This window comes from Meles meles, chromosome 19 (assembly GCF_922984935.1).
Source record: "Meles meles chromosome 19, mMelMel3.1 paternal haplotype, whole genome shotgun sequence".
Classification (NCBI taxonomy): Eukaryota; Metazoa; Chordata; class Mammalia; order Carnivora; family Mustelidae; genus Meles; species Meles meles.
Genome location: NC_060084.1, coordinates 17,017,506 through 17,032,700, shown reverse-complemented (window position 1 = coordinate 17,032,700; position 15,195 = coordinate 17,017,506). Strand labels below are relative to the sequence as shown.

The 15,195-nt window shown below is 45.0% G+C and overlaps 1 protein-coding gene across 2 annotated transcripts in view; it reads left to right on the top strand.

Moving 5' to 3' along the window:
• Positions 1 to 15,195, top strand: part of CDH1 (cadherin 1) — an 85,964-nt gene extending 70,769 nt beyond the window's left edge. For both annotated transcript variants that reach the window (XM_045987733.1, XM_045987734.1), the window contains 6 exons: positions 2,132 to 2,277; positions 6,127 to 6,351; positions 6,671 to 6,901; positions 9,984 to 10,114; positions 11,669 to 11,812; positions 13,388 to 15,195. In XM_045987733.1, coding sequence (XP_045843689.1) covers positions 2,132 to 2,277; positions 6,127 to 6,351; positions 6,671 to 6,901; positions 9,984 to 10,114; positions 11,669 to 11,812; positions 13,388 to 13,597 — 1,087 coding nt within the window. In that variant the 3' untranslated portion in view covers positions 13,598 to 15,195. The remainder of the gene's footprint in view (positions 1 to 2,131; positions 2,278 to 6,126; positions 6,352 to 6,670; positions 6,902 to 9,983; positions 10,115 to 11,668; positions 11,813 to 13,387) is intronic.

The window sequence follows — 15,195 nt, the reverse complement described above, 5'->3', positions numbered from 1 at the left end:
CCCTTGGGCCACTGTGTCAACCCAGACCTCCTCATGCTCATGGTAGGGGTGCTGGGGGGCATGATGCCACTGTTTGTGAGCTACCGTACCCCTTGGGTAACTGGTCTGAAAGAGTCTGCTTTTAAAAAACACATAGGATCAGGGGGTGCCTGGGTGGCTCAGTTGGTTGTGTCTGTCTTCCTCTTAGGTCCAGATCCCAGGGGTCCTGGGATTGAGCCCTGGGTCGGGCTCTCTGCTCAGCAGGAAAACTACTTCTCCCTCTCCCTCTCCCACTCCTCTCTCACTGTCTCTTTCTCTCTCTGTGTCAAATAAATAAATAAAATATTAAACAAACAAACCAAAAAAAAAAGGCTCAGGACATCAGGGAGGCTCAGTTGGGTAAGCGTCTGCCTCCCACTCAGGTCATAATCCCAGGATTCTGGGATTGAGTCCTACATCAGGCTCCTTGCTCAGCAGGAAGCCTGCTTCTCCCTCTGCTGCTTCCCCTACTTGTGCTTTCTCTCTCTCTCTCTCTCTGACAAATAAATCTTTTTTTTTAAGACTTTATTTATTTATTTGACAGAGAGAGAGAGATCACAACTAGGCAGAGAGGCAGGCAGAGAGAGAGGAAGGGAAGCAGGCTCCCCGCTGAGCGGAGAGCCCGATGGAGGGCTCGATCCCAGGACCCTGAGATCATGGCCCGAACTGAAGGCAGAGGCTTTAACCCACTGAGCCACCCAGACGCCCCTGACAAATAGATCTTAAAACACATATACACACATAGGATAGTATTCATTGCTTCAGGCAAAAATTGTCCATAGATTAAATCTCTTGGATGAAACCGGTGAACAGGCTATTGTGACATTTTCTCCTCTCAGGTCAGAGATTAATTACTGTGAGAAAAAAGGTACCTTTGCTGTAAAGAGTTCTGATTGCCTGTCACTTCCCCAAGTGATGGAAGTTAACATCACCAAGAAAAGGATAGCTGTCACGTGCCTCCTAATCTGATTGATACAAGGAGGACACATGTTATCTTCACACTGTTTTGCTTCCTCTTCCCTCATATAATGTGAAACTACTTAGGAGGAAGGGGTGCCGGGGTGGCTCAGTCGTTTAAGCATCTGCCTTCAGCTCAGGTGGGGAGCCTGCTTCTCCCTCTCACTCTGCTCCCCTGCTCCTGCTCTCTGTCTCAAAAAAATAAATAAATACAATCTTTTTTTTTTTAATTTTAATTTTTTTATTTATTTGACAGAGAGATCGAGATCACAAGTAGGCAGAGAGGCAGGCAGAGAGAGGGGGAAGCAGGTTCACCGCCACCGATGTGGGACTCGATCCCAGGACCCTGAGATCATGACCTGAGCCAAAGGCAGATGCTCAACCCACTGAGCCACCCAGGCGCCCCAAATAAAATCTTTTTAAAAAAATTTTTTTAAATAAAAATAAGAAAAAGAAACTACTTAGGGGGTAATGATCAGATCAACCCAAATTGAGGGGCTTTCTACAAAACAAGTGGCCTATACTTTACTTTTTTGTTGGTGGTGCTGTAAGATTTTTTTACTTACGTCAGAGAAAGACCAAGAACTGGGGGGAGGAGCAGAGGGAGAGGGAGAATGACACTCAAGCAGACTCTGTGCTGAGTGTAGAGCTGGATATGGGGCTTGATCTCATGACCAGTCATGACCTGAGCAGAAACCAAGAGTCAGGTGCTTAACTGACTTCCCTACTCAGGCGTCCCTGGTCTACACTTTCCAAAAAGTGTTGAGAGGAGTGTTGAGAGAGGCTCATTCGTTGAGTGTCTGCCTTCAGCTCGGGTCATGATCCCAGGGTCCTGGGATTGAGCCCTGCATCAGGCTCCTTGCTCAATGGGAAGTCTGCTTCTCCCTCTCCCACTCCACCCGCTTGTGTTCCTCTCATTGTCTCTCTCTGTGTCAGATAGATAGATAGATAAATAAATAAATAAATAAAATCTTAAAAAAGTGTTGAGAAAGAAAAGAAAGGCTAAGGACTAGTTCCAAATTAAGGAAACATGACGTCTAAATGTCAGGCATGGATGGATCCAGAATCTGGGCAGGGATGTGATGAGGACCCTTAGCCTTCTTCACCTAGGTGCTGGTCAGTGTACTGTTCTAAGGCAGAGTTTGTGCCTTCTCAGGTACCGGATTTGGAGGGATGCTGCTGGTTGGCTGGAGATTAATCCAGAATCTGGTGCCATTTTCACTCGGGCTGAGCTGGACAGAGAGGACACGGAACATGTGAAGAACAGCACGTACGAGGCCATCATTATAGCCGTTGACAACGGTAAGGCTCCCCTTAGTGCGTGACCTTTGCTATCTCACCCTCCTGGCTAGTGTGCCGTGCTCCATTGCCCCAAACCCTGCTTTTGGAGGCCAGAGTTCATTTTTTTCCTTGTATTCTTAAAGAAAGGCATATGATTTTCAAAGTACAAATAATTACACCTGAACCCACTCCTTCCCCACGGGAGCCAGACTGCCTCGGTCTAGATCCTAAGCCAAAAGCTTGTGTCCCTCTGTTCCTTTATCTGGTAAAATGATGATACCACATTTGGATTTTTAATGAGTTCATTTATGTAAAAGTGCCCTAGAAGAGTATATGGACTATCATAATTTTTATCCTCATCATTAGTAGTGAAATGTGGCTCCTTCCAGACTGTGTATTTGAATACATTTACATGCATATAGAAATAGAGTTTATTATAAAGCCACTGTCTAGTTTACAGCCTGGTTTTGTTTTTATTACAAAAACCATTATTTTAGGGGTGTCTGGGTGGCTCAGTTGTTAAGCATCTGGCTTTGGCTTACATCATGATCCTGGCCAGGGTCCTGGGATCGAGCCCTGCATCACGCTCACTGCTCAGCAGGAAGCCTGCTTCTCCCTCTTCTACTCCCCCTGCTTGTGTTCCCTTTCTCGCTCGCTCTCTATCAAATAAGTAATCTTTTTAAAAACCTTAAAAAACCATTATTTTATATATGTTGACTTAAATGAAAGTTAATTTATTTGCTATTTAGCTTATTATTATTGATAATATGTCTTAAAGACCCATATATATTTTGACACCTTATAAATGTATCTCTTTGTATTAATGTTTTCTGGATATAGCATACTTTAATCATTCACACATTAAAGAACACTTGGGGTGGTTTCCACTTACTCGATACTCCCATGAGTTTCATAAGGAAACATCCTTGTCCATGGCCTCTGTGTGCAAGTGTTTCCCTTGGCTGGATATTTAGCAGAATTACTGTTAGAAACTGCTCGCTTCCTGGGACTGTGATGAATTCTCTTTCCCTCACTAACTCCCCAGCTTCCTGAGGTAGTAGACAGTCTTGAAAATACCACAAGGCAGGTAAGGCCGTGATGGGGCTGGACAGGTGGCTGGTGGATGATGCAGGCTCCGTAGCATTGTGACCATGGTGGGGGCAGACGAGCCTGGCCTCCTCACTTAGAATGGAAAGCCTGTTCCTGGAGCTGTATTTGGGAGTTTGTGGGTTAAAAGCAGAGAGCAGGACAAGTAAGGCCCATGATGGGTCCCATTCACAGAATGCTTTTCCCTGAAGGGAAAGCTAGCCCATGGCTTCAGCCGCACTGGCCGGCTGTCACTGGCTGCGTAGAAACTCTCCAGCCTGGCCTGGAAGTAGATGGGGGAAATGGCTCCTGAACATGGGTTGGCAGACTTTCTGTCAAGTGAGGGCCAGGGAATAAGTATTTTAGTATCCACGGGCCATGTGGTCTTGATTGCCTTTGCAGCCTAGAAACATCCATAGATAATCTGTAAAGGGAGAATGAGCACAGCTATGTTTCTTAATTTGCCTAGAAGACCTTAGTTTGTTTATCCCTGACCTCATAATCGTGGCTCAGGTATGATGGTGGCAAATGATTCCTTTCAGTGTCACTTTGTGCGTGACTCAGTACTTTTTTTTTTTTTTAAAGATTTTATTTATTTATTTATTTGACAGCGAGAGAGAGAGAGAGAGAGAGAGAGAATCACAAGTAGGCAGAGAGGCAGGCAGAGAAAGAGAGAGGGAAGCAGACTTCCTGCCGAGCAGAGAGCCCGATGTGGGACTCGATCCCAGGACCCTGAGATCATGACCTGAGCTGAAGGCAGCGGCTTAACCCACTGAGCCACCCAGGCGCCCCGACTCAGTACTTTTTACTGTAAGGTCTATGGGGAAGAAGAATGAGGCTTCTTAGAAAATCTATTAACTTCTTTTTTAATTAGAAAAAATTTTAGGGGTGCCTGGGTGGCTCAGTCACTAAGCGTCTGCCTTCAGCTCATATTATGATCCCAGGGTCCTGGGATGCAGATCTGCATCGGGCTCCCTGCTTGGCGGGAAGCCTGGTTCTCCCGCTCCCACTTCGCTTTGTGTTCCCTCTCCCTGTATCTCTCTCTGTCAAATAAATAAATAAAATCTTAAAAAAAAAAAAAAAAAGAAAAAGAGGTGTGCCTGGGTGGTTCAGTGGGTTAAAGCTTCTGCCTTCTGCTCAGGTCATGATCTCAGGGTCCTGGGATCGAGCCCCGCATCGGGCTCTCTGCTCAGCTGGGAGCCTGCTTCCTCCTCTCTCTCTGCTTGCCTCTCTGCCTACTTGTGATCTCTCTGTCAAATAAATAAATAAAAATCTTTAAAAAAGAAAAGAAAATTGTAAATGACACTACCTATTTTTTTTTTAAAGATTTTATTTATTTATTTGTCAGAGAGAGAAAGAGAGCGAGCGCATGCGCACACAGGCAGACAGAGTGGCAGAGGGAGAAGCAGGCTCCCTGCGGAGCAAGGAGCCCAATGCGGGACTCGATCCCAGGACGCTGGGATCATGACCTGAGCTGAAGGCAGCCGCTTATCCAACTGAGCCACCCAGGTGTCCTGACACTACCTATTTTTAAAGTACATATGATAAGATAAAAAGATTTGATAGATGTATAAACAAAATATAGTATATGCATACAATGGAATATTGTTAAGCCTTAAAAAAGGAAGGGCATCCTGTCACATGTTAAAACCTGAATGAGTCTTGGGGGCATTATGCTATGTAAAAGCCATGTCACAAAAAGGCAAATACTTTATGGTTCCACTTACTTAAGGTCTGAAAGCAGTCTAATTCATAGAGACAAAGTAGAATGGTGGTAACCAGGGGCTGGGAGGAAAAGGGAAGTAGGTAGTTGTTAAATGGGTACTGAGTTTGAGTTTTGCAAGATGACAAGGTTCTGGAGAGCTATTCCACAGCAGTGAGACTATAATTACATTGTTGAACCTAAAATGTGAAATGAACTTTTTAAAATGGTTGAGATGGTAAACTTTATGCTATGTGGTTTGTTTTAACCACGATTTTTTTTTATAGGGTTAAAAAAAAAACACAACAGCACTATAGTCTTGCTACACGGGTATAACCCTTTCTAGGTTCAAGATAAGAGTCCTGTGTTTTTTTTCCCATAATAATCTAACATTGATGGTTATACTCGAGTGTCTACTTTTTCTACCACCGTATGCTAGATGCTATGTCAGAAGGTAAAAGAAATCCACACAGAAGTGGTCAAGTCTTCCCCCGCCCTCAGTCTATTTTCAAAAGCACCTGGCAGCAATGTAAAAAGCTCAACTCTCTGATAATGACCTTCAAGCCATAGAAGCTCTGAAAAGGGAGAATTGCGAGGTGGGAGGGGGATGGATGGAATGAGAAATTCTTAGAGGGGTTAAAGTTTAATGGGTGCATAAAGGTATGTGTAGAAGAGGGAAGGGGGTGTCCGTTGTGTGAGCATAATTTGAATAATTGCTGTCAGACTAGGGGAGAAGCATGTCAGAAAGCAGCCTGCTGATGGGTCCCTGAAGAGTCAAACCAAGATTGGGATTTGGGCAGACAGGAGGCAGTAGAGCTTCATGAATGTTCTTCTTTTTTTTTTTTTTTTTTTTAAATAAAGATCTTATTTATTTGAGAGACAGAGATCGCAAGCAGGCAGAGAGGCAGAGAGAGAGAGAGGAGGAAGCAGCTCTCCGCTGAGCAGAGAGCCTGATGCAGGGCTCGATCCCAGGACCCTGAGATCATGACTTGAGCCAAAGGCAGAGGCTTTAACCCACGGGGCCACCCAGGAGCTCCATGAATGTTCTTGAGCCGTAGTATTTCCTGTGTCTTTTCCCTTAGGTTCTCCAGTTGCTACTGGAACGGGAACCCTCCTCCTGATCCTCTCTGATGTGAATGACAATGGCCCTGTACCAGAACCTCGAAATATGGACTTCTGCCAGAAGAATCCACAGCCTCGTGTCATCAACATCATTGACCCAGATCTTCCGCCCAATACATCTCCCTTCACAGCAGAACTAACACATGGGGCAAGTGTCAACTGGACCATTGAGTACAATGACCAAGGTGGGAACTGGAGTCTTACTTTAGGAACTTTGACCACATGCTTTCCCGGCTCCCATCCCTGCTCCTACCCTCTCCCTTTCTGAAATTCCCTTCTTAACTTCCAGATGCTACCCTTCAGTTTGATGTGTGTTCACTTATCCCTTCTACATTTGAGGTGTTGCACCAAAGAGTCCTTTCCTTTCTGGTATCTGATTCTGCTAAGTATTGTCCAGTAATCTGTGAGCCAAGCAGCTCTATTTTCTTAACCCTAATAATTTTATTCTAGAATGAGACTTTTTTCTCCCCTTGTTCAATCATTCATTTTTGTTGCTTCCTCCAGCCCATGAATCTCTAATTTTGAAGCCGAAAAGAACCTTAGAGTTGGGTGACTACAAAATAAATCTCAAGCTCACGGATAACCAGAACAAGGACCAGGTGACCACCCTGGATGTGTATGTATGCGACTGCGAAGGTGTCACCAACAACTGCAAGAGGGTGGCGCCATACGCCGAGGCAGGCTTGCAGGTTCCTGCCATTCTGGGCATTCTCGGAGGAATCCTCGCTTTACTAAGTATGTATGCCTGCCAGGCGGTTCAGCCTTTGGCTTCTAAAACAGGGAAGCTCGGGACGCCTGGGTGGCTCAGTTGGTTGGGTGGCTGCCTTCAGCTCGGGTCATGATCCCAGCGTCCTGGGATGGAGTCCCACATGGGGCTCCTTGATCGGCGGGGAATCTGCTTCTCTCTGTCTCTGCCTGCCACTCTGTCTGTCTGTGCTCACTTCTCCCTCTCTCTCTCCGACAAATAAATAAATAAAATCTTAAAAAAACAAACAAAAAAAAAACCCAAAAAAATAAAACAGGGAAGCTCTATTCCTTACTGAATGGTTCAGAGATAAGTTGGCCAAGACTGGAAGGCGGCCCTGTTCCATGAGATCATCAGGAGCCCAGTCCTTCTGTTTTGTTGTTCTGTCAGCCCCTCAGGCAAGTGCTTCTCATGCTCAAGGACATATCACCTGCATGAGGATTCTGAGCTGGTCATCTGGTAGGGGTCTGGGGCGGGGGCCTCAGATTCCACATTTGTAACCAGCTCCCCGGTGGTGCAGGAGCTGCAGGTCCTTGGGCCGGCTTGGAGCAGCGAGGCTTGAGGGTCTTCTCCTCATCAGCATGGTTCAAGCTCTCCAGCTCACCTCCACCGCTTCTGCTTCCACAGTCCACATTCCTTCCTGGAGAAGGGATGCTGGAGAACATGGGAAGGACATAACCTGGAAATGACATGAGTAACCTTCCGTCCCATCCCACTGACCCAAACACAGCCATACTGAGAATTTCCCACTCGAACTGCATGGCCGTGTGCCCATTTAAACCTTGGCAGAGGGTGGGGGTGGAGTGTAGGGTGAACAGTGAGTATCAGTGACTGAAAGGACAGAATGGGGAAAAGGATACTGGGGGGAGCTGGTCAGTTCCTACCATAGTCTTTGAAACTGTTACCACCTGGTCCCACCTAGAAACTGGACCCTATGGTTGCCATTACGGTTTCTAAAAACTTGGTGATGGCAAGTCCTTTAGAAATTTTTCAAAAATAGTTTATAAATTTGGGGCTGGAAAGGGTGGTCCAGGTCATGAATGCTTTTACTATCAGAAGAGGTGGATGTTAGTTGACCCTCAAAGAAGTTTTGATGGAAGGTGTAGGATGGTTGGGACAGAGGCTGGTAGCATCCAGATGGACAGAGGGCCATTCATGAGGGTTCCCACACTAGTGAAGGCACAGAGAGGAAGGCTAGATTGCACTGTGAAGGGTAAAGAGGAGGACAGTGTGGCTGGAGTAGAAGAAAGTTCTTAGAGGGAGCAGTGGCAAAAACCGTGGGGTTTCAGTTTAGACTCAACACAGACGTTCTTAATCCCGCTGCTTGCTTTGTTCCCGCCCTCTGCTACTTGTGTCCCCTCAAAACTGAGAAGGAAGGAGAGTGTCGTTCAGAATTCAGTGAGCTTTCTGGACCTCCGTTCCTCAGTGTTCACCTGGCTTTATTGCCGCTGTGGAATGAGGCGAATTCCCCTCCCTCTGCCGTCATCGTGGGTGTAAAAGTTCACCTCGTCTGGCCGTTTCCTTCCCACTCCCCTTACATCTAGGCCAGTCAGCTTTGGGGATGGCAGTTACTAACTAGTACTTTCATCCCAAGGAAGATGTTAAAGATCGTCGTTACACTGAAAATAATTGACTTTCGAATAATAGCATTACCTCAGTGTGTTTGGGGTAGATTGCTTTAGGCGCAGCGGACAAGAGTGACACTGCAGAATGTTCAGATGTGGAGCAGTGTTGAGAGCAGAGACAATGCCAGCATTCAGACTTCCAACTCCTTGTTCCCTGTGGCCAACGTAGAACTTAGGCTTATAAAGACGCCAGGCCATGAAGGTTTTCATGGCGTCCCTCCGTGTTCGGTTGCTTGCTAGGTGCCAGACTTCATGGAGGTCCGGCGGGAATGCTGAGGTTGCAGTACAGTGTGCGGAGCAGTACTTCCTGAAGTGCTGACAGTAGGGTATGTTTTGGTTACTTCAAGTAATGTTGGATGAGTAGCGTCTTCTTGGAAACGATAGACCTGCTTGTAGTGGCTCGAAGCTCCACCGGGATGTGACTGTTCGCATCTTACGTGGTGTTAAGTACTGTATCGTCAGTGCTGAGGCAGGTGTTGGCCCACGGAGCAAGCACTCCATATTCCTGTTGGGGAATTGTGGTCAGTGAAGTCACATTGTTCATCTGTGGAAAGTCTGGGAATCTTGCTGATTTCAAAACAATAGGCAGGTTGGATACTTGGAAGAAATCTTTCCCCCAAATCTATGCAACCTCCTGTTTCAGTGCAAGATGGCTTCAGTAGGTGTCCTTTAGAGATCGGGCCCAAGCCCCTATTTAAACAAAACAAAACAAAAACAACAACAACAAAAAAAACACACACTGAGTCATACTTTTTTCAGTCACAAGAAATAGTTAAAAATTTTAAACAATTATTAATTGTATATATCCCACAAGTATCCCAAGGTCAGATGAAAACTTGGAAAATTAAACAGATTTTAGAGCTTGCTTATGTGGTTCTTATCTTAAGAGAAAATAAGGAACATACCAGGCGATTGAATGGTCTGTGTCCCATTCCTTGGAACTGATGAAAAATAATATGCTTCTGTCCGCCACATTTAGGCTGACCCACCCCTGCTCACAAACCTTCAGTGGTTCCAGTTCAGAATCAAAGCCAAAGTCCTTTCAGTAGTTGCCGTGTCCCTGCCACCCCTCCAAACTCCTGTCCGTTTCTCCCTCCCTCGCTCACCCTGCTATGTATGCCATGCTGACCTCGCCTCTCCTTAGTCCTGCCCATCATGCTCCTGCCTCAGGACCTTTGTCCCTCATTTCCTCTGCCTGGAGCATTTTAGCTCAGATTCTGGGAAATGACTGATTGGTTTAAGGCCCGTTAAAGACCACACTTCAGCTTCCATGTAATTGTCCACGATGTTACACTGACTGCATACACTAACTTGCAGTGTGTGAGTGTCAGCAATGGGTTGTCTGGCAGCCATCTGTCTGGTAGGCAGGGCAGCGATGCTCTGTGATAGGGGCTTTTTATGGCCGTCTTGACCTGTGGCTGTCCTCGTTCTCTCTCCCCCACACCAGTCCTCATTCTGCTGCTTTTGCTGTTTGTTCGGAGGAGAGGGGTGGTCAAAGAGCCCTTACTACCCCCGGAAGATGACACCCGGGACAACGTTTACTACTATGATGAAGAAGGAGGTGGAGAAGAGGATCAGGTACATTTTTAAAACCGTGATAAAAAGTTAAATGGCGATCTCTGTATTTGGAAGATGTAATGGTTAGGAGAAGGCAGACCTTTGAAATAGTATTGTTCTGTTCAGCACCCAGATGAATACTTGCCCGTAGTCACAGAGGTAGGAATCAGGAGGACCAGGTAGTTTGACTCCGGAGCCTAGTCTTCTCATTGCTGTTCTCAGGACACAAATGTCAAATTACCGTTGACATCAAGCAACTACTCTATTGTAATATTTTGTTTCCCTTGAGCTTATAGGTATGCTAAAATTATTTTCTTTGTTTTTGTACATGTTAAATTGTTAGGCCTTCTTTATTTTCCTTTATTTTGATTACGGTCTTGCCTTAGCCTAGAGTTTTCTGGATTTTTTTCTTTTTTTTAAGTAATCTCTCTGCCCAGCATGGGGCTCAAACTCATGATCCCAAGATCAGGAGTTGGATCCTCTACTGACTGGGCCGGCCAGGAGTCTTTTGGAGAATTTTGAAAGTGTATTCCATTTAGAAAGGGAACCCCAGGCCCCCTCTCAGAGTTCTGCTTTGACTCTGGCCATGCATGAGCATCTTTGCTGAGCTCTCTGGTCTGGAAGAGCAGCCATTCATTAGAAATTCAGTTCCCAGGTGCCTGGGTGGCTCAGTTGGTTAAGCGACTGCCTTCGGTTCAGGTCACGATCCTGGAGTCCCAGGATTGAGTCCCGCATCGGGCTCCCTGCTTGGCAGGGAGTCTGCTTCTCCCTCTGACCCTCCCCCTTCTCATGCTCGCTCACTCTCTCTCTCTCTCAAATAAGTAAAATCTTCAAAAAAAAAAAAAATCAATTCCTGCTTTGTAGAACATACTAGTGAGTACAGAGAAATGTTCTTCAGGCATTTGTGGGATAACCGCTTATCTCAGCTGATGCCTTAGTCCAGGTGGGTTGCTGTATGAGATGCCACAGACAGGTTGCTGCAAAACCACAGAAATCTTCTTTCTCATGGTTCTGGAGGCTGAGATGTCTGAGATCGAGGCACCAGCAGATTTGGTGTTCGGTGGGGTCCTGCTTCCCGGCTCACAGTCATACATAATCTCAAGTGTACTCAGCGTTGCAGATGGGAAACTCTAGAGTATCTTTTATTATCTGTTCCCAAGGGCTCCATCTACCCTCCCGACTTGATCACCTCCCAAAACTTGTCCCTCCAGATACCACCACATTGGGGATTAGATTTCAGTGTGTGGATTTGGCAAGGGACCGTCAGTCTAGGGCAGCAAGGTCTCCAGAACCTATAGATCGCCTGGGACTTAGTAAGGTACAGCAGTCTACATCCAGGCCCACAGTTGTTCCTCACAGTTCTCTCATGGTGTTTTTTCCTTCTAGTGCTATGTTGGAAGCTCTTAGGTTGAAAACTGACATTTCGGATTACATTGGCACATGCTTACAACTGTGATGAGGTTGAAAGAGAATTATCTGATCATGGAATCTGTAATCCAAATATAGCCCTGGGTTTGTGTGACCCTTTTTCTTTTTTTAATACTCTCTGCTCTATTTTTACCTTTTCCTCCAAAGGACTTTGACTTGAGCCAGTTGCACAGGGGCCTGGAAGCTCGGCCGGAAGTAACTCGCAATGATGTGGCGCCAACCCTCCTGAGTGTGCCCCATTACCTGCCCCGCCCTGCCAATCCTGATGAAATTGGAAACTTTATTGATGAAGTAAGTTAGCAAAGTCAAACGCCAAGGTGCAGCTTGTCTCTAAACTCAGGCACAGCTGAGTTGAAAGTGAGGAAAATGTCTTTAGGTTCTTTGCTTTACCACGTTTTCTCCTTGCCTGATCCCTGAATGCTATTTTTTATTTGTGTCTCATCTGAATTTCAGAACTAAAAGCACTTCAAACTGTTCATAGTGAATTTGCAGTATCCATATGGTGAAACTGAGAATTGCTTGTAAGGATTTAGTAGAAGTAGAAATGAAACTAAAAGAGATTCAGAAGAGATCTGGTTTGGTTTCACTAATAGGCCTTTTTGTCCCTGCATCCCACTGCTGGTTGAGTGATATTAAATGTGTATCACAGGTCTACCTAAGGGCCAGAAATAGAGCAGGAGTTTGTATATGTCAGAAATTCATTCAGCTATGAATTCCAGAAGCTTAAACAGCTATGAGGAGATTAACCTCATAAATCCTTGTCTTCATGTTTGCTGTCACGTGATCACAAGATGGCTGCCACACTTCCAGGCCTTGGGTCTGTATTCCAGTCAAGAAGTAGGAAGGGCTGAGCAGAGGCCAGAAATCTTTGTTCTGGCCAATGGTTAATGCAAGTACGGGAGTTCATCCTGTATGTTACTGGCCAGAACTATCCAAGATGGTCCTTTTCTGCAAGGGAGAATGAGAAATTAGGCATTACGTTTAATTAGCTTAGGGTAAGATGAGGACAAATTGGTGATCAGGATGAGCAAAGAATCAAGTAAGATAATAGTTTGGCAGGATCTGTTTCCTTAAACTATGTAACCTGATCCCTTGCTCAGTTACTGCAGTGATTTTCAGGGCTTGTCTGACGCTCCAGTGGCCTTTGGCGAGTCTCTGTGGTAGAGGCTGGTTTTGCTTTAGTTGCTCTGGGAGTCCTCACCAGGTACTACACAAAGACCAGCAATGCTGGAAGTAACCAGGCTGGATCTTCTAGGAAGCTGGGAATGGGAAGGGCCAGTCAAAACCTCCCTCTTAGATAAATATGAATTCAGGTGCTTTCCTCCATTAACATTCATTGTATGTCATCACAGCTGATGGATGGTAGTTTCCTTTTTTCTTAATTACCAAAAATAGTGTTTGCTACCTAGAATAAAATAATAAACGTTAAAAATATATATAAAGAAAACATAATGCAAGTCTTTCCTTACTGCCCCCAACTCTCCAGAGTTAACAGTTTGGCATTTATCCTTCCAGAACTTTCCAGGTGGAAATGCTATATGGACCAGTGTGACTGTCCTCATTGTTTTCAGCCTCTGTCCATCCTGACTGGCTGTTTCTCTCCTGTCTACGAAAAATTTATCATTAGTTTAGGGGAAAACATTTTGCATCTTTACCCGTGATGTTCTCTTTTCATCAACTGTGTATTGTCTGTCTTCCTTGCCAGTTTGTATGCATTTATGTTATTGGTGCTGACTGCCCCTGATGTTCTGTAGGATGGCTGTGTTATTATGCAATATGCGTTGCTGGAGTCCCCTAGAGAAGGCATCTTGCCTGACAGGTGTGTGATTCTTCTCACTGAAAGATCCTACCATCTTCCTCCTTTAGAATCTGAAGGCAGCAGACACTGACCCCACCGCTCCTCCTTACGACTCTCTGCTGGTGTTTGATTATGAAGGGAGTGGCTCTGAAGCTGCGAGTCTGAGCTCCTTGAACTCCTCAGAGTCAGACCAAGACCAGGACTATGACTACCTGAACGAATGGGGCAGTCGCTTCAAGAAGCTGGCGGACATGTACGGAGGTGGCGAGGACGACTAGGGGACTTGAGACAAATGGGGAAGGAGATGGGTCCTTAAGCCATGTGGTGGAAAACGCGGGGGTAGTGGTTTTCCAGCGCCCTTCACTTGAGATGAGTTTCTGGGGAAGAGAGACTGCTCAGTGATGCAGTTAGAATAGTTAGGATTACCACTTTATAGATCTAATCTGTGTGTGTTAGAATGATTTTGACCTCTTACTTGAAGCTTTTTCTTTCATTGTTCTTTAAATGGTGATGCTGTCCAATAGATCCCCTACATGTTTAATATTTCAAAAGAATAGCTTCAGTCTCCAGAAGATTCTGTTAGCAACTTGCAGATTTCCTTACAGGCTTTTGTCTCATTTTTTTTTAGAGGAAGGGAAGACTCACCTGCCCTATTTTGTGTGTGTGTATGTGTATGTATATATGTGTAATTATTTTTAATCTGTGTTCTTTTCTTCTCCTATCACTGCACTGGCGTCCCCTGTTGTAATACTGACTCTTACTCCTCCTGAACTTCTATTGACCCAGACAAGAGTTCTCTGTTGGAGAAATTGTTGGGCCCTTTCAGGGTAGGAGACGTGGTCTTAGTCTGGCCATAGTGTGACTGAGTATCATGGACTCATAAGACCTTCAGTCGTTCTCCTTTTTAATTTCTTAAGTACATAACTTGAAATTGGTGTCCATCCACTTACTTGTTCTGCGTAAGTATGTTTGTTATGTGTATGTCCTTATGGAGGTACTTTGGTTCTAAACAGGGAGCACTGAGCAGAAAAGGTGATGAGTTTTCAGGTACCACTCAACTTCTCATGTTCATTTATCACTCAGAAGAGTGATCTGTTTTGACATTTAAGATAGTGCCCAAGTGCCGCAGCTAAAGGCAGAGGAGGTTTGTCACAGCCAAGGGCAACATGAGAAACGGGCTTGGAGGTGGCAGGAGAGATGTGTCATTGATCCTGGCAATTTAGCAACCTGAGACTGGGAATGATTGAGGTGGCTCTACCTCTGCTCTGAAAATTCCGAAGAAGGGAAGAAAGTCAGCTTGTGTGTCCTATCAGGATCCTCATGCCAGAGTTTGTACCTGAAATGCAGAATCCCCAAGTGCCTGCTTTTGTTGATGTCTACAGAAAATGCTGGCTCATTTGGACGCATCTGCCCCAAATTCCAAGCGTGTGTAGAAAACCAAGAATATTTAGGAAATCCAACTTTCTCCCCCTGAGGAACAGAAAGAAAATGTGCCCTGAAGGGTGTTAGCATGGGGAGGATGGGGAGAAATTTGATTTGGATCTTCTTTTAATTGAAATGCGAACTTCAAGAAACTTTTGACAACCACGGAAAACAATTTTATCTGAATTGCTTTACTGTCTGTCAGCTGTTTTTCAAAGGAAAAAAAAATCATTCTTGCAATCACTTGGAATTCTCTTGATTTTTCAGCAATTTAATCTCCAATGTAGACCTGTGTAGAGAATACTACTACAGTTTTGAGTGTATATGTGTGTGGGTATGGATAATTTTTGTATTTTCTTTTGGGGTGGAAAAGGAAAACAACTTAGGCTGAGGAAATTCTTCGATATTCATTTTTATAAATTTTATTAAAGAATTTTGTTAAACCATTGTCAAA